Here is a 26510-nt window from a genome sequence, read left to right as displayed (position 1 = left end):
GTCATTTTGCGTCACCAATTATGCAAAACCGGGTGTTATGATTGTCCAGGGGGCTTTTTAGTCCCTCCTGGTTACCACCCTGTCTACTTTTGGCCCCACCCACCAGGATTGGATCTTTTACTTGCGGCGGGAGACAGTGTCTCTTAATTAGTCGGTATGCACTTTTTTTCGCTCCACCCGCACGTCTCCAGGGGATCAGCTGTGATGGAATGAAGAAGCCCTCATGGGGCCGTGTTGTACTATCGTTCAGAAGGAAGCGTCTGTGAACTTTTATGGTTGATGAACCTCAACCTCAAAACAACACTTTGTACTAGGTTTATGTTACTTTTGTGATGCAAAGCAGATGCAAAGTGCTAGTAAATCCTTCACATAAACTCAGGATTTCTAATGCAACACAATGATTGAGGGTGTCATACAATAAAATTGTATTACTACCCAAAGGAACCCTTCTTATCAATCTTAGAATAACGAAAGATTGAGAAAAAAACAACAATGGTCTAAACCTATGATTGCAATTTGCAAGCAGCACTTTGATGCTAGTTCACAGCTCAATGTGATATATTAGAAGGGTTGTAACTTATGAACTCCAAGTTACAAAAGGAGCTCTGCGGCAAATGCAGTGACCCTCTGAGCTATCTACATAAAATACAGCTCTGTTATCTGCATGTTGCACCTTGTGTTTCCAGCAGGAACACTAATCTTCTGTACTATTTTATTATGAGTCAAAACTGTGACAGGACAAATCACAGACTTCTCCATTTAGTGCATTAACCACCGGCGTTATCATGCCGTTGTTATTATCCCCTGAAAAATGCCAGGCGCACAAAGATCTCTGCCAGGTGCTTTTATCTCACCTCAATCTATCGTGCAAAGGGCGTCCCCCTCAACTGTGGCGCTCAGTGTGGCAGCACTAGTCACACCGCCAAAAGTCAGCATTGTTCACAAACCCTCTTTTCTTGGTTCCCCCTTCACACACTACTGCTCGTCTTGAGCTATCATGGCCTTCCCCTTCCAACCCTGCTCTCTCTTCCCACTTCCTATGATTCCCTGACTACTCCTGCTACTGATATTAGATTTGCTAAAGGCTTTTATAAAAGTTTTGGTGAAGCCAATATTAGCCTGCAGCCATCTTTGAATTAAATTTCATAAAAACCTTTCATAGATGGCCGCCAGTGCACCCTCATGCATTTGCACACACAGGCATCTTTTTTCTAAAAATCTAAAAAAAAAAATCAAGAAGGCAAAGAAAACAAGCATTTGCAAAGTCAATAGATGTGACACTGCATGTTAAATGCAAGCCAAAATGTTTGTGTCCCATCTGCATCATGCATTGCAATGTTCTACGTGGCTTAGTTACAGGTTGGGATTGAAATTTAAGGAGGGGAGTGAGACATACGAGTTAGGACAACTGGCGCAATTGACAGGACTCTTGTACTTTTAGTCTACTGGCTCCTTTCTATTGTTAATGCCTCCCTTCGTAAAGCTGAACTCTGACTTGTTGAACCCTTGACCAGCTTCTTTGTACATGGTGCTGGCCCAACAGATTCAGGTGGTGAAGGGAGTTACTCCTTTTACGCAGAGATGGAAGGGTCTGGCCTCGCTGGCTTTCCTTCCAGGCAGAACCCCATGTGATTGAGTTTACAGGCTTCCTGCCAATAGATAGCCCCACCCCGATGCATGCAGTTTCCTTTCCAAGGGAAAGAAATATGGATCAATTTTATGCAATCTGCCACCTCGCTATTAATCAACATGGCTGACAAGCCCACAAGGGCTGCAGCCTAGCTAGATTTTCAGGACATCTATGAGATAAATCTACACACAAAAGTTGTGATTCTGAAAATACGGCATGGCAGAGACCCTTGTGGGCAAATGTTACACGCCAAGGGGCAGGCGAGCTGTCTGCTATCTATCTGATGAGCCTTCGATGCTTTCATTGTTTTTCACCTCAGTTTTGATCTCAGCAAGAATTCTGACCTGTTTTGCAAATTCCTTGACAGGATACAACCAAGCCATGTAATTGGTTGAAAGAAGTGCACATCCCTTTGTTGTCTTCCAACAGCAGAGCAATAACCAAGTACCCACTGATGCCTTTAGAAGCCACTCACCAAATCATATGGACTTTTGTCGGATTAACATGGTGGCTGCAAACAAACTGTTTTGAAACTGATAACATTCTGATAAAATGCATGAATTTATGCGAGGGTTTCAATCAATACTCAAAGAGTAGGTGTGTGTTGATTAACAGTTTCATCTTGCACCCAGACAATGGTTGTATGTAAAAATGTCGAAGTCTTTAATATCAATATACATTTAAATCGACTCCAGCATATCGACTATAAGCTTGTAGTCAATCCAAGTATACATAGGGAAGTGTAGATTTACTAATCTTTACTCCACGTCAGTCGGAATTTGCAGAGTCGACCTAGGTGCAGTTCACACCCAATAACTCTGAGTGAGATTTACGACTGCATCACACAACGCAGCACCAAAGTTGCTGCACTACATGACAGAGAAAGAAGAGGAAAGTACTATATCTACAGCGATATTGCAACATCCTCTTCTTTCCCTAGTGCTGGCATACTATCAGGCTACCAGGCGCCATGCACACACCTTTACACTATAGTGCATGTGCGTCTGCGTGAGTCTAGCATATATTTTGTAGTGGAAGGGACCCTTCCGGTACAAAGTACTAGTCCTAGACAAGCTGTAAAACATTTCCTACTTTGTATGTGAAATCCATATTTCACCATAAGTCCAGAAACCAACTTTTTAAACCCCCTCAAGAGCAACATGACTTTGCTGGACACCCGCTGCCTTAATCCCACAGGAGAGTCAGCACACAAATAAGATTTAACCAATAATGACCAATATGTAATTTTCTAAACAAGCATTAGCAAAGCCAGTAGGTCTGACTTGCATTTTGAGTCTTGGCTAAAGGAATTTTTGAAAACAATCCTGCTGCAGTGAAAAATTAAAACCAAAAAATGTTTTACATATACAGTGTTTTTATAAGATAACTAATTTAATGTATGATGGTTTAAAGCACTTTTGAGATATAAAATAGTTCCTTTTGCATTACAATTCAAGCGGTCCATAAGAGGTGGAATGAAAACAGCCAATAGCATGAGGTAAGGAAAAAAATACTCCGCTGGCAGATCACTTACTTATGCCTACTACCCCTCCTGGGGTATAGGCCATCAATCAGGAGTCTCCAGCCATCTGTGTCCTGGGCCTTGGGGTATGTACTGCCCTGCTTTTCTCTTACACTTCCCCGGTAGGTGAAGGCCCCAACCTCTTCTAAAGCATCACTTTCAAGAGTGACTGCATTTTTGCTGCCTGTTAGCATTTAGGATCTTGCTTTGCCCCTAGTGGATGTTAAGGCCAAGTTGTGCTGATGCGACTGCCACATTGTTGGTCTTCTGCATCTGCAGATGGGTATGGGAGGTAGGGGCAGGTCATCTGCAAAGTCCAGGTCATCGAGCTGCGTCCTAGATGTCCACTGCACCCCATTTCTTTTTCTTGCTGTGGATAGCTTCATGATTCAGTTAGCAGGAAGAGAAAAGCGAGAGCAGACAACCTTAACAGACTCTGGTCCTTACTTGCAAGACTTGAGTGAGTTGTGCTGCATGGACTATCTTGAAGGTCATACCCTGGTAAAAGTTCCTGATGATCCTTACAAGTTTGTCTGGCACCCCATAGCGACGAAGATGTTTCCAAAGGGTCTCGCTGTCCATGCTGTTGAATGCCTTCTCATAGTTGATGACGTTGATATAGAGGGGGGAGTTCCATTCTATCGACTGCTCAATGATGATGCTCAGTGTTGCAATCTGGTCTGTACAGGATCTATTTTTCGGTCTTGCAAATGAGCTTTGACTTGTTCGGCAGAGCACAATCTATGTATGTATTAAAAACTTTCCAACAATAGGTCCTGCAGACAGCTGCACTAACTGGTCAGACATAAAAAATAACAAAATGATTAATTAGAGAACTGTCGTCCTAGCTTAACTATCTAGAACCATAGAGTCACTTAAACATGGTTTGAACAATTTTTATTGCACACACAATTTAATGGGCTCTCCTATTAAATGTTTATATTGCCCACATCCTGAATTATGTTAACATTTTGTACCAGATAATCTTATTTTCACCCCCGAGTCTGCGTGCTTATTTAAGACATACATTTTTGCTACTTTGTACTTGCCTTTTCATGGAGCTTTACAATCATTATCTCTAGGCAAGTTTGGCAGTGTGCTTGTTTATTTTTTTCTATTTTTGTATAGCTTCCATATTGCCAGAAGGCTGACAGAACACTGAACAACACAGCCTTGTAAGCAAAACAGTCAATAAAATAATGTCCTTTCCTTCTACAGCACATCTTACAGAGTTAAGCCTTAAGCTTAGCAAATCTATAAAACGGAGAGTCAAAAATACCTCAGATAATCTTTTGATCACCTTTGTCTGTGTATATCTAGGTCTGGGTGTTGTGTAAGTTTGGTTACAAAGACTTAAGTCTGTCTCCACTTCCGCATTCATCCTATTTCCTTACTGTAGGGATCCAGAAAGTACAATGGGAAATGCTGGTTTGAAAAAAAAGGTGTTTGTTAAACATAGGCACGTTCTGCATATCTAAAAACAATAAATCGACCAGCTAAGTTTTAATCAGCCTTTATAAACATGTCCATCCGCAGAGGCACCCAGTCCAAGCCACAAGGCCTCTCTCCTTAAAATGCACCTTCATTTCATAGTTAGTGAAACCTACTACAGAAAGTAACAAAAGAAGACAGCATAAAAACATCATAATATTGAGATAACACGGCCCTGTAAAAATATTGACTGCAAAATATTGATGTCGCTATATCTTTACGGTAAGCATATATCTGTAAGTATGGATTTACTTTTCTGAACTCCACATCTATGCACCGTGACCATATATGTGTATGGATTTATATCCATATATGTGTGAATATATATATATATACACACACACATATACTACACCCAGAATCATATATTTACTGAAAGTGTTCTTACCTGTCTTTAAACTCGAGACTCAGTATTTGATTGATTATATATTGTTTTTTGAGTAAGTCCGTTTTTTGGCTAAGCACACATTTATACAGATACTAAATGTAATGTATTTTTGAAACTTATGTTGTCTCTGGATGATGGTGAAATCCAGAGTCTGTTCTTTATTTTCATTGAAAGGAGAGAAAAAAAAAGCATATAATCATGTGAGTCTGAGACTGTGGTCATGTGACCAAGAGCTGGATAGCTCAAACGCGTCTTTGGTTTTTGCCCGTAAATAAAATAATTCCGTAACCTGGATTGGTGTGGCTCGTACTTCGGAGATTTGGTGAAGTTGCCTGTTGGATATACATATATATATATATATATATATATATAGATGTATATACATATACACACACATATGTCATATATGCCTTTGTGTGTGTGTGTATATATTACCTACTGGCGGTCGCCAGTAGGTAGTTATAGTTAGGACCTAGTTACCGTATGAAAATTGTAACATTCTATTCCCAATAACTTTGGAGCCGATTGACGAATCTTCACGAAATTTTCAAAACTTATGACCCGCTCCGGTTCACCCTTATCTTGAACGTTTTGGGGTGATTCGCAAGCGGGGGCCGAGAAAAAAGGGGGGTCCAAAAACGTATTTTCCCCATGCAATTTCCCATAGGAAACTATAGCCGGGGCTACAGCCTGAACTGCTGCACGGAATTACACCAACTTTGGCAAATGGATAGCCCTTGGTTCAGAAAGAACTCTTTTTGTTAAATGGTGTAAATCCGTTCAGTAGTTGATGAGAAAATCAAAATTAAAAAAATACATATATCTAGAGGGGCGCAGGATCCGCGCACCCTCCCAATCACGAGCTTCATGCTAATTGGCTGTCAACACTTCAAACCAGGAAGTGTTGGCAGCCATCTTGTGCCTCAGTAGAACCGAGGCACAAGAAATCAGTAAAACATACGCGAAAAAAAAGAAAAGGGGGTAGGGTAGAAACACCCTTACTCCCTAGGCCTGCTTAGGGGGTCCCACAAGGACACCCAGGGCCACAAAAAGCATTGGGAAAAAAAAATGTGCGGGATGCGCAAAAAAAAAAAAAAATGAAGCGCGGGCTCCCGCGCTTCGTTTAAATAAAGCCCCCAAGTGGGCCAGGTCCCGGGTCAGAAAAAACGTATGGGGGGCCCCAATCCTCCCCACACTGCCCCGGGGACCGTCACCCCTCGGGTTTTTGCAGAAAGATATGCGGGGGCACGCGGCTCCCCGCAGCCCCGGGTACTTCCACCCCCTGGGGCTTTGATTTTTAACGTGGGGGGGCAGGGCATCCAAGACTCCCCAAGCCACAGGGACCGCCACCTCCCGGGGCTTTTATTAATACATTTGCGGGGGCACACAGCCCCCTGCTGCCCCAGGGACCGCCACCCCCCAGGTCTGTTATTTTAAAAGTTATTCCTGTGGTGGGGGGCTCGAGTCCCCCCCACACGCCCGGAGACCGCCACCTCCCCGGGGCTCTAATTATTAAAATTGGGGGGTCCGTGACGGACCCCAAAGCCCCAGGGACCACCACCCCCAGGGGCCAGCTCCTGCAGTGTCCCGGGGTGCCCACCCCCTGGGACACTGCTGTTTGGTATGGCCCTACAGCTCCCGCCCTGTCATAGCAAACTGGGGTTTGGTTTTTGGAAGAGAGAGCAGGGAAACCTGTTCTCTCTTCCAAAAACCAAAGCCGATTGCTTTTCCACCCAGGGAGCTGCATCTTAGCAGCTCCCATGTGTAAAAGCAATGCCGGCTCCCGCAGGACGCGGGGAGCCAGCTGGGACCGTGGGGGCATTGGTGCTCCCCCTCCCCCACGATCCCCAACGAGGTGGCCAGGCCAAGTGGGATGGGGTCCCCGGGGCCAGAACTGGCTAGGGAGGGGGGCCACGCGGCCCCCTCCACATTAATATATATATATATATATATTTTTTAACGCGCAAAGGCCGGCCCCGCGGGATGGGCTCCCCGGGGCCATAAATGGCCTTAGGAGGGGGGGCCGCACAGCCCCCCTCAAAAATAATATTTAAAAAATAGGCCATGCCCCGGGGGATAGGGTCCCCGGGGCTAACTAGCCATTTAAGTCCCCTTGAATCCTCAGAGTCCCTGTGTACAACTAGTACATCATGTACCTCCAGTTAGCACCACAGAGCTGAGTTGCAGAGAGGTGGTCCGAGGCCATGCCCCATTTTACAAATCTCTGGACTGCAACTCTGTGGCACTAACTGAACATACCTGGTGGGTTACTTAGCCCCCAGGGACCCTCAGGATTCAAGAGGACTTTAACTTAAAACGGCCACAGGGCGTGTTTGCACACATGTCACCTCAGGCCCCCACCTCCCTTCACCAGTTTGCAAAAGCGCCTGTGGCACGTTTTAAGAGGTAGTTTTAATCCCCCTGCTCTATTATGTACTAGGGTTTTACAGAGGAGATCATGGTAATCACAGGGGTACCCCAACGCATAGTGTTCCCTTGCGTATGTAGGTGTTTTCACTGTATTCTAAGTGTCTTTTAGCATAGCATTGGCTCTAGGCCCGGTTTGTTAGAGTCAGTTACCACTAGTACCCGTCTGAAAAAGTTGTGGGCACAGGATGATTTTGCCTCTTTCTGGTCCTCTGTTGGTTCTTTCTGCACGTGTCTTGCTTCTTCCTGCACTTTTCTTCATCTTTGTGGACTTCTGTTGCCTCTTTCTGCCGTTCTTTTGCTTCTTTCTGTGCGTTTTTTATTCTTTCTTCACATGTCCAACCTCTGTAGGCATACTTAGAAACTAGCATTTAAAAAACCTTTGAAATTCACTGAAAAAACCATCGTTTTCAGGCACGTTATAGTTAGAAATTAGCAGTTAAAAACCTTAGAAATTCACTGAAAAAAACATAGGTTTCAGGGGCGTTATAGTTAGTTGGAAATTTCACTTGTACAAAACCATAGAAATCATTTGAGATGTCATCAGTGATGTCATGACTGATGTCACTGACCATGTCATGAGTGATGTAATATGTGACGTCATCAGCAGTGCATTGCGGGCGCGCAAGTTATAGTTAGCTGAATTAACTATAACGTGGGAATTTCTATATTTCTATGGTTTTGTACGAGTGAAATGTCCAACTAACTATAACGCCCCTGAAACCTATGTTTTTTTAAGCGAATATATATATATATATATATATATATATATATATATATAATGCTTATTTTGAGCTAGTGGTTGGAGGACGGGCCAACCAGCACTCGTTTGTGGGGATCAGCACCTTCCTTCTTCCTCAGACTGTCACCGATAGCAAGGGAGAGAAAAACACAAAAGGGGAAAGAAGAAGGAAGAGAAAAACAGAGAAACAAACAAAGCAGGAATGAAAAAGAACCTCAGTGAGATAAAGGGGGCAGGAAGAGTCTGGTATTGGATGAAAAAGCATGGTGGAACCAAGACTAGGCATCTTTGGTATTAGACACCCTTGACTTTAAAAAGGACAGTGAGGGGGATGTTGTTTGCATCGCTGTTGCTTAGAAAGCTGCTTTGCTCTACTCAAGTTCTTGTGTTAGGGCACAAAGATAGCAGTTTTTAGTTTCATGTTTGTACCCAAGGTGGACACTCCAGCACAAATTCCTATGTAAACAACTGCAGAAAAGCAAACCACACAGAATGTGTGCTTTTGCATAAAGCAAACATTAGGCATAGGTCCCATACTTAAAATATCACTTGTCCCCTCTTTGCACCTGGTTTAACTTTGTGTAAGCATTGAAATGGGGGTAGGAGCGGTTCCTCCATAAGGGCGGAGAACATTCACCCCTACCCTGCTGCGAGTGCAGAAAGCGTGAAAAATAAAATGCTGATAAAATGATTTTATTACCATTTAATTTTTTATTCTGCCAGCCTGAGCCGGGTGTGAGGGCGGGGCAGGGCCAATAAGCCTTTGCTGCTCATTGGCAGCAGGGAGAAGTGGCAATTTCAGTTTGAAGTGTGCATGTTGGTTTGGCCGTTTGCCTTGGGACTGATAGCCCAATATGCACACTTAAAACTTCTCCAACCTGAACTGTCTTAGACAGCTGGGTGGAGAGCAGGCCCAGGTCTCTAGAGTTTGTAGGAGCACAGAGAGACCCCGCTTCAACCAATCCTGGCTCTTCTCTTATGCTGCTTAAGATTATTAACAACATGAGAGCAGCATCTGGACTGGATGAGGAATGGAGTTGGCTGTCGGACCTTGCACTGTGAGCCACGGATTGGAGAACATCGAGGACATGCTGCAGGCTATTAATGGGTGAGTAAACATTTATTTTTTCTTCATGAGTGAAAGTATGAATGGATAGCTGAGTGAATGGGTTGATGGATGGACGAGTGAAAGAATGGATGGATCGGTTTGGATATGGATGGGCAGAGAGATGGATGGAATGGTGAATGAATAATGCATGAATGAATGAATAGATGACAGAATGTAAAGGTGAAATGGTGGATATCAATGGGTGGCTGGAAGGCTGAAAGGATGAATGGGTGGATGCTTGGATGGAAAAGACAAGAGCTCTTCTTTGGAGGGTAGTGTTGACTTGCTATGCTTGCTTGGTGCCATAAGAGCTTTTATTAAAAGTTATCCCTCCTCCCCCAGATTTTCATTTTCTGGCTACTCCCTTGTTGGGGACCGCTAATCACACAGTAAGTCTGCCTATATCAATTTCATATTTAATGAAAATTGAGAAGTTAGGTGCATATAATGCATTGGAAACTGTAAACTGTGCCTACAACCCTGTGTCATAGTAGTAGAACGAGTTTTGGGATGAGTCATAGAGTGAAAGTAGAGGATATATTGAGAGAGGTGTAGTGTGAGATATAGGGTAGTACACTGGATAGAGTAAAATATTTTTTTACAGGAGTAAATTAATAAATATATAAATACATAAGTACATAGAAGGAATATATGTATAAAGAAAGTAATATATCAAGATTTAAATTGTATTTAATGAACTCAGTCAGTGTTGCTATACCTTACGCTAAGTTATTTGTGTGTTAAATTTGTATTTATATTATTTCAATAATTCAACAGTGAAGTAATTGTAGATAAATAGTTATGATAACATTTACATATTGTGATAGATAAATAAATGAAGAAGCATAAGCATCTAATCAAATAACTTATATGAAAACGATGAAGTGACATCTATACATGGTAAGCATAGAATAATATACCCGAGGAATATGTACATTTGTTAAGCAGACCTAAAGAGAATCTATATATTTATAAACATAATTAATATACCCATTTATACAAAGGAATACACATATTTAGATACATACATGTAATCAAATTAAATGCTTATACACACACACACACACACAGGGATATGCTGTTCATTTGTGTTTGAGTGTGGTGGTTTTGTCGGGAAGAGCCAACTCTTGTGCAGTTTCTGAGGATAAGATCGTTATCCGTGTATCTTATGCTTGGGGGTAATGAGTTCCATAATTTGTCTGCTTGAACAGAGAAGGATGTGCCACCTATGTTTTTTTCTTGTATGGTGGCATTTTGAGGCAAGGTGCCAATCTGGAGCGTAGGTTCCTTTGTTAAATGTATTTGTGGATTTTACTCCTGATGAGGAGTGTCCCTGTTCCATGTATCGCTTTGTGTGTGATACAAAGCAGCTTTAATGTGGATCTTCTGGCGACCAGTAACCAATGCAGGGCTTTCAAGGCAGCGGGGCGTGGGCTTGTGGCTTTACATGTAGGAGTAGTCTGGCAGCAGAGTTCTGAATTCATTGTAGTCTTTTCATAGTTATTAAAGATGATCTGTGGTAGAGGCTATTGGCATAATCAAGTTTAGACAGTACAAGAGAAACAGTAGCCTGAACCTTGTGTGGAAATCCCAGGTGGTGAAAGATGCGTCGCCCGGCTTTTATAGTAATGAAGTTTGATCTTGCAAATTTGTCCAGTTAGGCATTTATTGATAGCTTGGAGTCCATGGTAATTCCAAGGTTTCTTACTTCCTCAGGTACTTTAGGAGATGTTCCCAGATTGTCAGGTGGGTGATAATTTTTCCAATCACCACATGTGAGTATTTCCGTTTTGGAAGTATTCAATTTGAGATGGCTCCATGTCATTCACTGATCAACAGCTCTGAGACAACTGAAAATTGGAGAGTTTCCAGTTTATTTGGGGCTTCCCAGTTTAAGGAGTATTTGTGTGTCATCTGCATAGTTAGAGCATCAGTGGCGTAACAAACCCCCCAACGCTTCAGACCCAGTCAGGAGCTCTCAGCCTCCACCTATGCATAGTGCTGGGGGGGGCAGGGGGGGGGGGGGGGCAGGAGCTCGGGACCACCGTACCATGGGGGCTAATATTATGCCACTCATAGCATGTAAGGTGAAATTCATTGATCATTGCTGATAATGACTTCATGCAGATGTTGAAAAGCATGGCAGAGAAGATAAAGCCTTGGCAGCCCCCTGATTTTATGAAGTACAGTTTGGATGAGAAAGGGGGAGAATGAATGACATTTGTTCTGTTTTGAAAGTAGGATGTGATCCAGTTGAGAGCAGTCCATTCTTTGCCAGCTTCGTACAGTCTTTGTCTTAGAGTGTCATGGTTAACTGAGTCGAAGGCAGATAAGAAGTCCAAGAGAAGCCGTGCAGCAACCCTGTTCCAGTCTACTGTGTTCCTAAGGTCATCACAGATGGTGGTGAGGGCAGATTCTTTGCCTCTTCCTAGATGGATTCATGTTTGGAAGTCTGAAAGTATGGTGTTCTCTTCAATGTATTGTGACATTTGGGTGAATACTGCTCTTTCTATCAATTTGCCCAGGAAAAGTCAATTTATAATCGGTCTGTAGTTTTCGGGGTCATGTGGGTCCATGTTTGTTTTCTTTAATAATGGGCATATTGTAAAGAATAGAGTACCCCCTGCCATGAATTACAAGGAGACCATAAGGCACTGGGAGTTCCATGGCCTTGTGAAGCAACTAGGCCCTGTTCCTCTATATGGCCACAGAATTCTTCAGTGATTTCCAATATCACTATGACGTATGGCAGGAGGCCCATATATAAACTTCACTTTATAAAAGGCGGCATTAATTTATCTGGCCATATTGCCTTCTCCAGCCAACAGGTGGTGTATGGGTTCTAATAATAAAAGAGAGACAGTGAATGCTGCTTTTTACGTTTGTCCCATGTTTCCCTTGCAGGGACGCCAACATTTACCCACCCCGATGCCTTCAAGGTGGCATTCTCTGTCCGCACCAACTACATGTATGCCCGCATGAAGAAGACTTTGCCTGAGATGTACGCTTTCACCTTCTGCCTGTGGCTCAAGTCCAAGGGGTCGTCTGGGGCAGGCACCCCTTTTTCCTATTCTGTCCCTGGCCAACCCAACGAGATTGTGCTCATCGAATGGGGGCCCAACCCCATGGAGCTGATCATCAACGACAAGGTGAGTCAGTCCAAGGGGCATAACTCCCAGTGGTGCAACAGTTGCAGTGGCAATCAGGCCAGGGTGCGAGACATATGGCTATCCTTTACTACCCAACCAAGGGGGTCTGTTTTCCATTCTTTCACATGAGCCTATTGTATCTTTGCTGCACTACGGCGAGGCCTGCAGCATCAGGGAATAAAAAAAAACTCAAGACAGCCCCATAACTTACAGGGAACAGGGTAGATACATCAAAAGAAACACTTTTCTTTATGGGGAATGAAACTCAGAGTTATTGCTGACAGAATTACGTTTCACCAGTGGCCCATGCTTGGACAAGTAGCCTTATGTGTTTAGTAAATTCATTAATTCATTCAAATATTAATGTGACGTAAAGCACATACGCTTTTTACCCATACATAAAACCATCACCTGATATCAGGAATGGTGGCAAATTGTGACCTGAGAGTGCAGATAGAGCAGCGACAAGTGATTCATAGTGAGACGATAAACAAACCACGAAAAACGGGGCAATAGTTAAACATGTTCAGAGAAACGACTGATCTAGGAATATATCAATTTAAGGGCAGTTGCTAATGTTTTTTTTAGAATCAGTTTGTTATTTATAATTGTTAATGTTTCCACACTGTATCCTTAATTGGACGCAGTCGGAAGTCTGCCCCCATCAGTAGCACATCTTGGCCTGGTCAGGGAAAAATAATCTACCTACTAATTAGGACATGACTCTTCAAAATAATAATATACCCAGAGGAGCGGGCTGTGCTGGTGATGCTTGCAAACAGGAAGTTTGAGCTTCATGATGAAATGTTTACTTATTTAGTGACCAGTTCACGTTTTTCAACCAATAAGGTATGGCTTTAATTCCAAGCGCGGTAACTCTGAATTGCCTCTCCCATATGGAACATTGTTGGTCTGTTGGAGAGTCGGAAGGCCTATTGGTAGATGAGTACGGGAAGTGTGAATGCCTAGAGTTAGAAGAGCATGGGGAGTGTGAAGGTCCAGTGGCAGAAGAGCATGGGTAGTGTGAAAGTACAGAGGTAGAAGAGCATGGGGAGTGTGAAGGTCCAGTGATAGAAGAGCATGGGGAGTGTGAAGATACAGAGGTAGAAGAGCATGGGGAGTGTGAAGGTCCAGTGGTAGAAGAGCATGGGTAGTGTGATGGTACAGATGTAGAAGAGCATGGGGAGTGTGAAGGTCCAGTGATAGAAGAGCATGGGGAGTGTGAAGGTCCAGTTGTAGAATAGCATGGGGAGTGTGAAGGTCCAGTGGTAGAAGAGCATGGGGAGTGTGAAGGTACAGAGGTAGAAGAGCATGGGGAGTGTGAAGGTCCAGTGGTAAAAGAGCATGGGTAGTATGAAGGTACAGAGGTAAAACAGCATGGGGAGTGTGAAGGTCCAGTGGTAGAAGAGCATGGGTAGTGTGATGGTACAGATGTAGAAGAGCATGGGGAGTGTGAAGGTCCAGTGATAGAAGAGCATGGGGAGTGTGAAGGTCCAGTTGTAGAATAGCATGGGGAGTGTGAAGGTCCAGTGGTAGAAGAGCATGGGGAGTGTGAAGGTACAGAGGTAGAAGAGCATGGGGAGTGTGAAGGTCCAGTGGTAAAAGAGCATGGGTAGTATGAAGGTACAGAGGTAAAACAGCATGGGGAGTGTGAAGGTACAGAGGTAGAAGAGAATGGGGAGTGTGAAGGTCCAGTGGTAGAAGAGCATTGGGAGTGTGAAGGCCTAGCGTTAGAAAGGCATGAGGAGTGTGAGGGCCTAGAGTTAGAAGAGCATGGGGAGTGCGAGGGTCCAGTGGTATAAGAGCATGGGGAGTGTCAAGGCCTAGAGTTAGAAGAGCATGGGGAGTGTGAGGGTGCAGTGGTATAAGAGCATGGGGAGTGTCAAGGCCTAGAGTAAGAAGAGCATGGGGCGTGTGAAGGCCTAGAGTAAGAAGAGCATGGGGCGTGTGAAGGCCTAGAGTAAGAAGAGCATGGGGAGTGTGAGGGTGCAGTGGTATAAGAGCATGGGGAGTGTGAAAGTCTAGAGTAAGAAGTGAAAGTCTAGAGTAAGAAGAGCATGGGGCGTGTGAAGGCCTAGAGTAAGAAGAGCATGGGGAGTGTGAGGGTCCACTGGTAGAATAGCATTGGGAGTGTGAAGGCCTAGAGGTTGAAGCTCATGGGGAGTGTGAGGGTCCAGTGCTAGAAGAGCATAGGGAAAGTGAAGACCCCAGTGTTGAAGAAGCAAGGGAGCGCTAAGGACAGTTCCAAGGTGCGTCAGCAGAATAGGAGCCCTAATGTTGGAGCAGCTCAACAGAATGTGAGATTCTAATGCCGAAACAAGATGGCCTTGCAAGGCAAGTTCTAGGGTATTAGCAGCGCTAAGGGAAGGCAGAGGGCACTTTCAATCAGTACTGATATGTATTGGCAGAGGTGTGAATGTGTGTACATATGTGTTTGCAGGGGTGAATATGTAACCCAAACAACAGGGATCTGACAGGTTCCTATAGTGACAGTACCTACTGACAAAGTCATGTAGACACCATTGTCGTGAGGATCACAGTGGATGTGTACGTGCATGAATGTATGTGGTTTTGCCCCCAAGTGGAGCTACTGGTGTGTTTCTAGTAAGAATTGAAGTGAATCAGCAAAGCCTTGATGTGTATATATATATGTCCCACAGGCAACACAGCTGCCGGTCACCTTAAAGGATAATGCATGGCACCATGTGTGCATTTCCTGGACTACGCGTGACGGAATGTGGGCAGCCTTTCAGGACGGCGTGAAGCGCGGCTCTCGTGAAAACTTGGCCGCCTGGCACCCCATCAAACCCAACGGAATCATCATCCTGGGCCAGGAGCAGGTAGGGCAGATTTTGGCAGTGTCTTGAAAACTTGCCTTGCCCACACATTAAGGGGTTGGCTTTGGAACAGACATGGGGTGCATGGGCCAATCGGATAGGTACTGGGCCAGGTACAGTTGCCACACCTTACAGGTGTGAACCTGTAACCAGAAAATACTACATGAGTTAATTTTCACCTAGGGGCAGGTACATTGTCAGAGAAAGTCCAGGCTCTCAGAGCCTTATTTATGAGGCCTTTCGACACTTTTGCACCGCAGCTGCGTCACTTTTTGTGCTGCACCGGCAGCGTTAAAATGCGCCATGTTGCACCCTATTTACAAAGTGATGCATCTAGGCAGATGCGTCACTTTGTAAAGCCCTGCGCTACATTATAACTGCGTCAGGTATAATGTATGCAGGATTGGTGTTCCCAGGCAAAAAGCCTTGTAGAAGAAGCGCAGTGAAATCTATCAGATTTCAGTGCGCTACTTCTAGTACACTACTGCGTCTATATCTTACGCCTGCGCCTCACAGCAGGTGGAAGACTAAAGCTGGCCCTTTCACATGGGGCTTGCCCATGTGAAAGGGCACATTGCTGGATTTGGGTCTGTTTTCAGACACACCCCAGCAATGCGACATTGCGACATGAAGCTCAGTACATTAAATACGGCGCATCCATCCTGTCGCAAGGAGGGCACAGTGAAAACTGTTGCATCGCTGTTTTCATGCAGCAATGCAACAGTTTTCATAAATCAGGCCCTCAGTCTGAGACAGGGACAGAAGATGAAGGTCATGAATATAGAGAGTCTTATAGTGTCAGTAAACCCTCTCTAAGGCAAAATGTGGTGTTCATCCTTAGTTCACAAGTGAAGAATCTGTACCCGGTTTTCAGGACAAACCTGGGCAATCTACATGATTCCTACTTAAAGCTGTACATGTAAATTTATCTGGCGTGGCTATCATCAAAATCTGGCTAGGCCCTTGCCCTCAAAATCAATGATGGACCCCATGCTTTGAAGAGTGACCCACCAGTTCTGGTCCTCGTCCCAATCACAGCAGATATCTTAGTTCTGCTAATAGGAAAATTGGGACCCCCTCTATAGCTACTTTATTGACCAGGGAAAAGAGGGGATTGCACATATAAACAAAAACATATCAAAATTCCCCCATGGTCTCTTCTTAATTTCTCATGTGGCACAGCTCACAGAAACTAGACAATTAACATTCAAATCAGTGCAGGGACAACAATATATTTTCTTTTGTTAGATATTTTTTATTATTTTTTTCATTCATTTATCAAAATTATTTAAAACTTTTTTTCTTTTTTTGATCTTTTCTTGCGTGTACACATCAATTCATCATTATAGGTAGTCATCCAATCAATTTAAAAGTGTAATGAAACATGACATAATTATTCCTAGATTTCAAAAAGTATCATATGTTTTACAAATTAAATAAAGAAACAAGACCCAAGTTATTTAGAGATTTGGAGCCAAAGTATCAGCTAAGGGACATAAGCAGACTATTCCTCTGTTTTAAAAAATGTATTTCACAATAAACTGAAGATTGACTCTCAGAGGATGTAGCAGGTGTATGACATTATTTGTAATACACTCTGTTTTAGGTTCCAGGATAGTTGTTATTCCCTGAGTTTTAATCTGTGATCTCACCTTAGGTTAGATAAACACCGATCGTTGTGTGATCTATTTAGAAGTAAAGGTTATTCTTTCTTTATTTCTCCTTTAGAGGTGTTTATCTAACCTAAGGTGAGATCACAGATTAAAACTCAGGGAATAACCTGCTACATCCTCTGAGAGTCAATCTTCAGTTTATTGTGAAATACATTTTTTAACTTGGGTCATGTATTTGTTTGGTGCTACCGACTTTTGGTGTAACTAGGTGTCTCTGAATTAATGTTGAAGTGATTTTATAAATGAAATAGATTGTATTAAAACGCATGTCCTTCATGTCAGTGCTGAGTCTCAGGTACATTACAATGTATTTGTAATTTTAGGTACCCTGCACACACAAGATGATGCAAGAATAAAACCATTTCTGAGTTGGTCTTGAGGAAGGTGGTACGAATCCACCGAAACGCGCGTAGACCTGGCGTGGAAATAACATAATTACATACTGTGTCACCTCAACCTTAGAAATTGTTTTGAAGTTTGTAGATGTGTATGAATGAGTGGTGTGTATGTGAGATAGTGTGTGCCAGACAGGGTATTAGTTGTTTCTTTATTTAATTTGTAAAACATATGATACTTTTTGAAATCTAGGAATAATTATGTCATGTTTCATTACACTTTTAAATTGATTGGATGACAACCTATAATGATGAATTGATGTGTACACGCAAGAAAAGATCAAAAAAAGAAAAAAAGTTTTAAATAATTTTGATAAATGAATGAAAAAACTAAATAATAAAAAATATCTAACAAAAGAAAATATATTGTTGTCCCTGCACTGATTTGAATGTTAATTGTCTAGTTTCTGTGAGCTGTGCCACATGAGAAATTAAGAAGAGACCATGGGGGAATTTTGATATGTTTTTGTTTAGATATCTTAGTTCTGTACTTTTGGCATCTGCCTGAATCCCTGGTAGATTCATGCTAGCCTGATTCTCACCTCACAGAAGATCCAGGTCCACCATGGCCTGTTTTCGACAGGACCTCTGTGTGCCAAAGATGGCGGTTGTTCCAGTGCACTAATTCTGTTTAATCAATCACCAACTAAAAACTGACGCAACTGGAGAAAATTAGTTTATTCCCTGATGGCTCATGGCGCTTCTGGCTAACTATATATCTCTTTTATTTCCTTTTCCTTAAAGCCAGAAGCACTGACATGCAGAATTCTATAGTGCTTCTTCCAGTTGCTAATACCTTTTTTAGGTCCTGTCTAGAGACAAGCGTAGCCTCTTCATAAGCCCCCAAAATATAAAAATACTTACATATTTACACACACACATAGGAGCTGTCAGTCAGCCCTTTTCATCCAATAGTTCGCTCAAAAATGTTTCACCTTTTACATACACCATGCGCCATTGTATAAGCTTCCTTCATCCATTCGTTGACTTGCACTACAATGGATGGCATTTGCCTAATCAGAGCTGGCTGAAAAAGAACATGCCTGGCTCCTGGACCAGTGCTTTATTTTTATATTTTTGATTTGTTTTTCATATTGCATATGTCGGGAAAAAATTACTTAGGCCAAGGCCAGACCTTTTCCCTTTGGCAATGATTGTTTTAACATGCATGTTCAACAACTTGCTGAAGTTCTTGCCTTCTTTGAGATATACACTTATGCCAATGATAGCCAGATGTGTCACAAAAGCGGTAATGGTATGGTCCCTTACCATTCAGCCTCTGGCTAAAGGAGGGCCTTAACGCAGACTGTTAAGACTAAGTAGGTTTTGGTGGCATGGCGTTTCTGATGAACTGGGATTCAAACACTGGTCAGGCGGCCATGTGTTATACAAGAAAATCTACTAGACACAACACACTAGGCAAACTAGAAAGCCCACATGCGACACGCCAGTGAGCGACCGCTCACCTTAGTTGTGCCTGAAATAAAAACTTCCCTTGCGTAAAAGGGTACAAAGGTTACTGCACACTTACACTCAAATTGCGTAAACAATTACAAAGATAAGCAAAGCCTACCCTTTGTCATGAGAAATAGACCACTCTGTATGTGAAGTAAATGGAGTATGTTCATGTGTGCCGAATAACTTAAAAATGTGTTATTGCATAAACAAGCATTGAAAAATTGCCCCCCCCCCACCGTAAAATATTTGCCCCCAACAATGACCTGGTGCCTCAGCAGTTCCAAAACCAAGGTCTTTCCCTGCAACGGGTGCCACGGGCCAGAACTCTGTGCCAGAGATAAACTCGGACTATTTCGAAAGCCCGGGAAGACATGTGTTTTAGTGGTCGTCTGTGCCTAGTTGCCCTTTTGGGTTTATTGAGCTTTATAAAGGATTTTATGATGCTGATGTGATGATGTTGATGAAGTTGTGAGCTCTGGAGAGAGCAGTCCATTCACCATGGGGGACATTGTGGTAGAAAAACGCTTCTCGATGAATGTTAGACCTGAGTCTTCTGGCAGGTACATCTCCCGTTGCAGCACCTCTTCAACCAAGGTATAGCTGCAAGAAGAGAGCTTTAACAACAATGTACATGTAGCTCTTTGGAATCAGCTACCACACGACCTCCTGTGTTGCAGGAGTGAGACACTCGTCGTGGCTCAACCACTTGCCAAAAGATCCTGTAAGCTGATCGATATTACATTAACATGGGGGGACTTAGCCCACAAGGTGCCATTCTATCCCCTCATTAGACCCACCATTACGAGCTGAGCACTATATAGAGTGCAGTAATGCCCAGTCTACAATGGCCAGAGCTGGTGCTACCAAATATCTGGTCTGTATTCCTACCCCTATAGTGCGCAGGTCTGCGTTTTCCAGTGCAGAATGGGGAATAACTTGCTGATCGCAAAATTACCAGTCTTTTTCCATCACGCCACTGTAAAATTATGGGCCTTTTCCACACATAAATTCCAGGAACTTCCAGAAAGGAGAATTTGTCAGTGGATGCACAAGTGGCGTTACCGTTGCAAGTCCACATCCATTCAACTTATAATCATGCAGGATTATATCTCCTGTGGAGATACAACTCTTCACAACTCGTGGTCGAAACCCAAGTTGGTGATGGCTGGAACCTGGAAATATATTTCCAGCAAGCAGCCCTAGATAAACTGTTGGGCCCAGTCTGGAAAAAAGCTTTCTCCTTCCTGCAGAGCCCTTGCAGCGATAACTCAAAGCTCTCTCTAGTTGACTGAAGGATTTTCCAGTTGAGAGACGGTGTCCCTTGAAAAAGCGATGTAATCAATGCATGTTTCAGATACCTGTCTTCCCAGCACCAAGTATCTGTATAATGAAATGGAGACCAGGAGATGGTGCTTCACTCAGCCATACATGGATTCAGTCGAGGGTGTACCTACACCAGACCAGGGAATATGAGGGCAAGAGAAACAGTTTCCCAAAAAACATATCAGACTCAGGGTCTAAGATGCGCACCCTTACCGGTATATATATGTATGTATCTCATATTTGTATAATGCAACCTTATCAGAAAAGCAGCTGAACGCTGTACAGGTTCAGAGTCAAAGATATAGTCAAAGTATGATTGGATAAGGACAAATAACTTAGAAGAGGGGCAGAAGGAGGGGGTTTATAAACAAAGACCCGGCAGGTGCCCAAGCAGCCATATGACGTCAAACCACTGTATTGAAGAAAGGGACTAACCGGGAGAATCACTTTACTGGAGATTGTCCCACACGGATGCAAACATTTCTACTCCTAGCCCAGCAGCGTACCTCCTTAAAATAAATACAACAAATTATTAAATATTTAGCTACCATAATTAAAGTAGGCCACACAGTTTTGATGTGGAAAAATAAAATTGCCACACGTGTTGAAACAGGGTTAAGTTAACTCACAATCCAGGAAGTCAGCAGCATGTTATGCAAGATCATCTGTGCTTATTTTGGCATATACATTGCTATGTTCTCAGGTGTTGCCCTTCCTATCACATAGCCAGATGAATTCTCTTAAATACAACCATCAGTGAGGGGATTATGATACAGCCATTCGCCCAGCTAGAAGTACCTTTGGTGAACTGATTGAGCAACAGTGTTTCCTAAAACGGTTGTAGATGTTATAAAAATACAGATTTATTCTTCACATGAGAACATCTTCCTGGGCCCTTCCTTACTCTGGACTCCTTCGAAATTTAACAGATAGTCACCCCTAAACTACACAGCAATTACACCAGAAAGTCTTAGCCTTTGAAGCCCATGGTCACTGTTCTATGCAGTAACAGCGTCTGTCGGCAGCTAAATATCACATTGAGGGCCTTTCAGAACCCAGGAAACAGCACTAACTAGGAGGGGACGCTCCTCGCTGAGGCAGAGGAGGGTCGCCCCATGGCCTAAAGGCAGAAAATGGAAAATAATATGATAATAAACAATTTAATTATCATTTTATGTTTCATTGACTCGGCCAAGTTTGCTGAATCTGTCAAGTCTGGGGCGGGGCCAGGTCGCAGCATAACCAGCAGAGGGAGGAAGAGTAGTAGGCACTGAAAGTGCACATGACGGTTTGACCTGGCGTCCTCGGCTGGCCTAACCAACTTGCGCACTTGCATATCGCCAGGCTATTCCTTGAAGATATCTGTAGGGCGCAACAGCATAGGTTCCCAGTCCCTGCTAAAGCGTGAAACTGGCCTGCTCCGCCCAATCCCAGAGCTTCTCTCATGCTGCGCGTAAGAGCATGAGAGAAGCACTGAGATTGCGTGGTGAGGGGAGGGGGCAGCGAGGGGTGGAGCAGGAGCAGAAGGTACTTGTACATTTATTTATTTTTCCCTGCAACACCCACCACATAGACTGGGCAGCAGCCGTGACTACTAGCTAGAGGTCTAGAGTAGATTCTTATACTGTGTACCCAAGTCTCTTTGATTATGTTGCTTTCTCTATGTTTGTATGTGTACTGAACATCGTTTACAGAGCACTTCTTTTACTCTCTGCTGCTCACCTTTTCTCTTCTCGCCACTCTGCTCTAAAGTTCTCTTTCTGCTCTGTCTTATACCTCTAACTGATTATGCCTCTTCTTATTGTCTTCATTGTCCCTTCCTCGAAACAAATGCAGGACAACCTGGGCGGCCGCTTCGACGCCACGCAGGCTTTCGTTGGTGAGATCGCCCAGTTCAACTTCTGGGACCGTGTGCTGTCGCACGCCGAAATCCAGGGCCTTGCCAACTGCACGGCCCACCAGTCCGGGAACGCGATCCAGTGGGATGACAAGGCGGTTGAGGTCTTCGGCGGCGCCGCAAAGGTGGTCCTGGAAAGCTGTGAGGAGCGAATCAAGCCCTAGAGTGCTGAAGGCACCACACCAGCCCCCTCACTCCTTACGAGGGTGGGCCTTTCTCTTGTCAGACACGGTCCCCCTTCGAGTGCCGCGGTCACTTTTGTGTGCTGCCCTTCGATGTTGTTGTTGTCATGTGGGCCTCACAGAAGGGGGCAGGGTCATTTTTCAAATTTCTTTTCTCTCTTTTCTACGATCTCTAGTTTAAGGGCTCTGCACAACTCACATTCCTGACACCCACTTCTGCCATCAACAAGCTCCAATGTACTTAACTGTGAAACATGTTAAACCCAGCCCACGCCCGCCTCACTCGACAAACGCAAGGCCACCATCCCTTAAGCTTCTGATGGCATCAGACCATTTACATGACCCTGCCATTACCTTTATTGGGGTGGTGCCTATCTAGCTAGGAAGCCATTCCCCTTGGAATTCAGCAGCCTCCTTTGCACGCTTCCCTTTGGAGTTGTTGTGTTGTGTGCCACGTGGGGTGATCTTGTTCCTTCCACTTCTTTCTCCTCTCTGGACTTTGAACTTTGATTTAAAGGCCACAGAGAGGTTAAACAGAAAATGATGTATTGTACAGAAGTTCACAATCTCCTGTTTAGTCATGTGCATGTATTTTGTTCGGCTTCCACCTCTAAAATTTTTGCTGACTAGTATAGCGGGCATGGGCTTGCTGATGACATCACAATCGTAGACTTCTAACTGTTTAACAACTCCAGAAACGAAGAAACTTCATTTGTGATACCACCGCAAAACCCATCAACAGTTAGTGGAATTCCATGTAACCAGCAAAAATAGAAATATAATAACTTCACAGTGAATACAATCAGTTAAAACTTGCTAGAAAATTGTCCCCAAAGGTTACTGCTCAACTTATAATTGTTCTGTCTGGTCTGCCTCCTTTACCGTGAGTTTAATCCACCCACAATTTATACATCAAACTCGAAATGCCTGCCCTCAAAGCCCAGAAAATACAGCCTGGGTATTTACACAAGGACAGTACTCCATGGCTCAGTGGTGGCTGCTACTTAACAGAGTGGCAGGCAGGGAAAGGGGGTGGTGATGGGGATAAAAAAGAAACAAAAAAAAAACACTTACCTGCACGCCGGCCGCCACCTCTCGGTCCTCTTCAGCTCATCGGTCGACTCCAGGAGTAGGAACCAGGAAGCACACAGGCTCCCAGACTCCCCTAGCCAATCACGATGCAGCCTTACAGCAGTGTGTTGATTTGTCTGAGCCCTGTGGTTCGGCGCTCAGAGAGGTACTGGGAGGCTGTGCATGTTCTCCACCCAGGCTGTGCAATACAGCCGGTGGACAACATGCAAAGTGTGCATGACAGTTAGGCCAGCCCAATACATCCGGCCAAACTGTCATGCGCACTTATAGTGCGCTTCGCACTCCTCCCCGGCGCCTGCTCTGGCCAGTCCAGCCCCACCCCACAGCTAAGCAGGAACGGAAAAATTAAATGAAAATAACATTACGTTATCATCATATTATTTTGCCTTTTTAAACTACTCGGTGAAGTGACGCTCCTCCACTTAGCGCAGGAGTCACCGCTGCCAGGGACCCAAACAACGCATGCTTGTTTCAGAGGTCTCAAAATCCCTGTACGAGGTCTCTCTCGCTCTCTTTATCTCTCAGATTCCTTTCAACATAAAACGAGATTATCTCTGAATGGTGTTGTTTCCTTCCGAGAACACGCTTTTTAGTTTTAATGCAAGAGCTGCGCAGGGCAGGGTCACTCCTTCCACTTCTTTCTTGACTCTATGATCTCTTGTTTTAATATTAAGGCACCTTACCATAGTCTAGAGACTCACTTCCCCCATCATGTCAGGCTTAAGTATTTATCATTAAAACACAACAGGACGAAAAGTGACCGATACCCCAGTCTTTCCATAACTGCCAGCACTGCCTCCCTCGTTCTCAGGATGAGCGCACGCTGATGACATCAGCACACTTCTCAGAAGCCTTGCGTCCTTCACCCTCAGCACATCTTTACCAGGGACGATGCTCCTCTTGTCAGATGATTTCCCCCTCAGCACAAAATACGCATTGTAGTTAGAAATCAGCACATCTGAGACTATTGGGAAAAGCACACAAGGTGGACCTGAGCCATATAAACACCAGAATACCTCAAATGTCTGGAGAACTGAGCATGCAATATCAATTTAACCTGAAGGATCGCTCTACTATTTATACTCTCAGGGGTCGATTTAGAGTTAGGCAGGTGTAATAGAGTTGTCTGTCGCTCTGTGGAGAACTCTGTACATTAAAAAGAAACCACCGTCACGGCAGTTCCTTTAATTGTACAAAATTGTTTGGTGTAGAAGTCGGAGGTTGTTGCTGCAAAATAAAAACAAAAACTAATCTCCACCCCTTGGGAGTTTTGTCCCAGAGTACGTGGGTCACTATTATTTCTTTCCTATCCCTCACCACCTGGTATTATTTGACAGTGATGGACGGAGAAAATGGCGTAACACAGTCCGCCCTAAATTGGATGGACTGTGTTATCTTCTTCATCTGACGGCCCGACTGTTTGGGCCACGGAGGAAGATTTCTGTTGTCAGAGTCCACAGGTTCCATCGGTGGAAATATAGCAGTCCATCCAACTCTAAATGAGGCGGGCGGACCAAGGCCTAAGGGCACAGGATACTCCATTGTGTTTTTGATATAATACCCTGTCTGCCAAACTCTCAATCAGGCCCTGAGTATGTAATATCTTTATGTCGCATGGATAGTTGAGTGGAATGTGAGACTTAGGGCCTGATTTAGAGCCCCGCGGATGGGTTACTCCGTCACAAACGTAACGGATATCCCGTCCGCTGAGTTATATAGGGATTATGGCACTGTAGTACGGTAGACAGGATATCCATCACGTTTGTAACTGATAAACCATTTGGCGAATACTAAATCAAGCCCTTAATCCTCAACATCAATCCAACACTGATAATCAATAAATATGACAGAGTATGGGGAGCCGCCAGACTTCTAGCAAACAGAGACTCAAGACTCATAGACGAAAAACGGGCTGAAGCAGTGAGGAGTAAACAGGGCCGGACTGTCCGTAGCAGGCACTGGGTATTTCCCCGGTGGGCTTCCAGGGTGGGGGTCAGTTTTGGACCCCTGGGAGATGTTTTTGTTACCAGGGGCTGGCGGCCCCCAATAACAAAAGCAGCGGCAGTGTTTTCCATGTGCATCCTCCCCTCTTTCCCCCTCCCCCTTTGGCCAGTCCAACTCAATTGCCAGGGCCGGTTTGCTTTCCCAGTCCAGCCCTGGGAGTGAAGCAGATACTAAGCACAGTACTATGTCTGAAAGACTGAAACAGGAATCTTAAACTGAAAAGACCACAGCATAAGTAAACTAGGAGACGAAGTCAGCAACAGAAATCTAAACTGGGCAGTTGCCCTAGGAAACCAGACATGGCTCAAGAACAAGCAACAGCGGTGGCGACCAATACAGCAAAGATAGTGAACAAAAGCCCAAGCAGGTATTGCAAGCTTGGGTAGAAAAGGCCAATGACCAGCTGGCACTGAGATGAGTTCAACCAAGATATGACCAGTTGGCACGGGAACGAACATAAACGGGAAGTCCACAACTGTCTATCGCAGATTCTGCCAAGCTTTCACAGGACAGTGTAAAAATGAACCCCCCGGCTCAAACATGACCTAGACACATTGCTAGTAAAAGACAGGTATTAGTAAATACTGTCAGTGGCAGAATGCACAATGTATGTCAAGCATAAATTCGAAAAAGGTAGCTCATTCAGGGATCCTTCAGCAAGGCAGTTGCAAGAATGCAGCAATCTGAAAATGCATCCCAGCTGTTTTCTTAAGCACATTTTCTAAGTGTGACTGAATAGCAACACCATTCAGTGCTATAAGAAGCCTCGGCACAAATCTGTATGTAGTTTCCAGAAGCATCTGCCTCTTACATTGACCACACCTCAACTGCACAACAATTTGAAAACCGGAAGCAGAGTGTGGAATGCCCTGGCTTTCAGAATTATGCTTGCAAATTTGCATAGAGCAACAATGCAGTTGTCAATCTGTACAAATAGCAGGAACAAAGCACTTATGTTAGAAAAACCTAGGAAAGCCCACACAGTTCCCAGAGTGACAAATTAGCTGCCAACTTCATTGTCACTGTGTGGTTTTTGAGAGTACTCAGGCAATGATGCCTGATTATAGGATGTGTGTTGCTTAACAGATAGCGCTTCTATCCGAAGAGGAGCCTCAGTTGTGTGAGACCCAACTCTATAAGATCTTTGTAACAGATGGGTCACTCTACTGTCTGCTGGGGCCCAAGCCTCCCA

The 26510-nt window shown here is 44.0% G+C and overlaps 1 protein-coding gene across 1 annotated transcript in view; it reads left to right on the top strand.

The window, feature by feature from the left end:
• NPTXR (neuronal pentraxin receptor) overlaps positions 1–26300 on the top strand; it is a 71611-nt gene extending 45311 nt beyond the window's left edge. Inside the window, exons 3-5 of the mRNA XM_086963404.1 lie at positions 12213–12457; positions 15118–15297; positions 21980–26300. Of these exons, the coding sequence (XP_086819530.1) occupies positions 12213–12457; positions 15118–15297; positions 21980–22204 (650 nt within the window). The 3' untranslated portion in view covers positions 22205–26300. The remainder of the gene's footprint in view (positions 1–12212; positions 12458–15117; positions 15298–21979) is intronic.
• Positions 26301–26510: the final 210 nt, after the last annotated feature.

This window comes from Lissotriton vulgaris, chromosome 1_1 (genome assembly GCF_964263255.1).
Source record: "Lissotriton vulgaris chromosome 1_1, aLisVul1.2, whole genome shotgun sequence".
Classification (NCBI taxonomy): domain Eukaryota; kingdom Metazoa; phylum Chordata; class Amphibia; order Caudata; family Salamandridae; genus Lissotriton; species Lissotriton vulgaris.
This window is presented reverse-complemented; position numbering and strand designations above follow the sequence as displayed.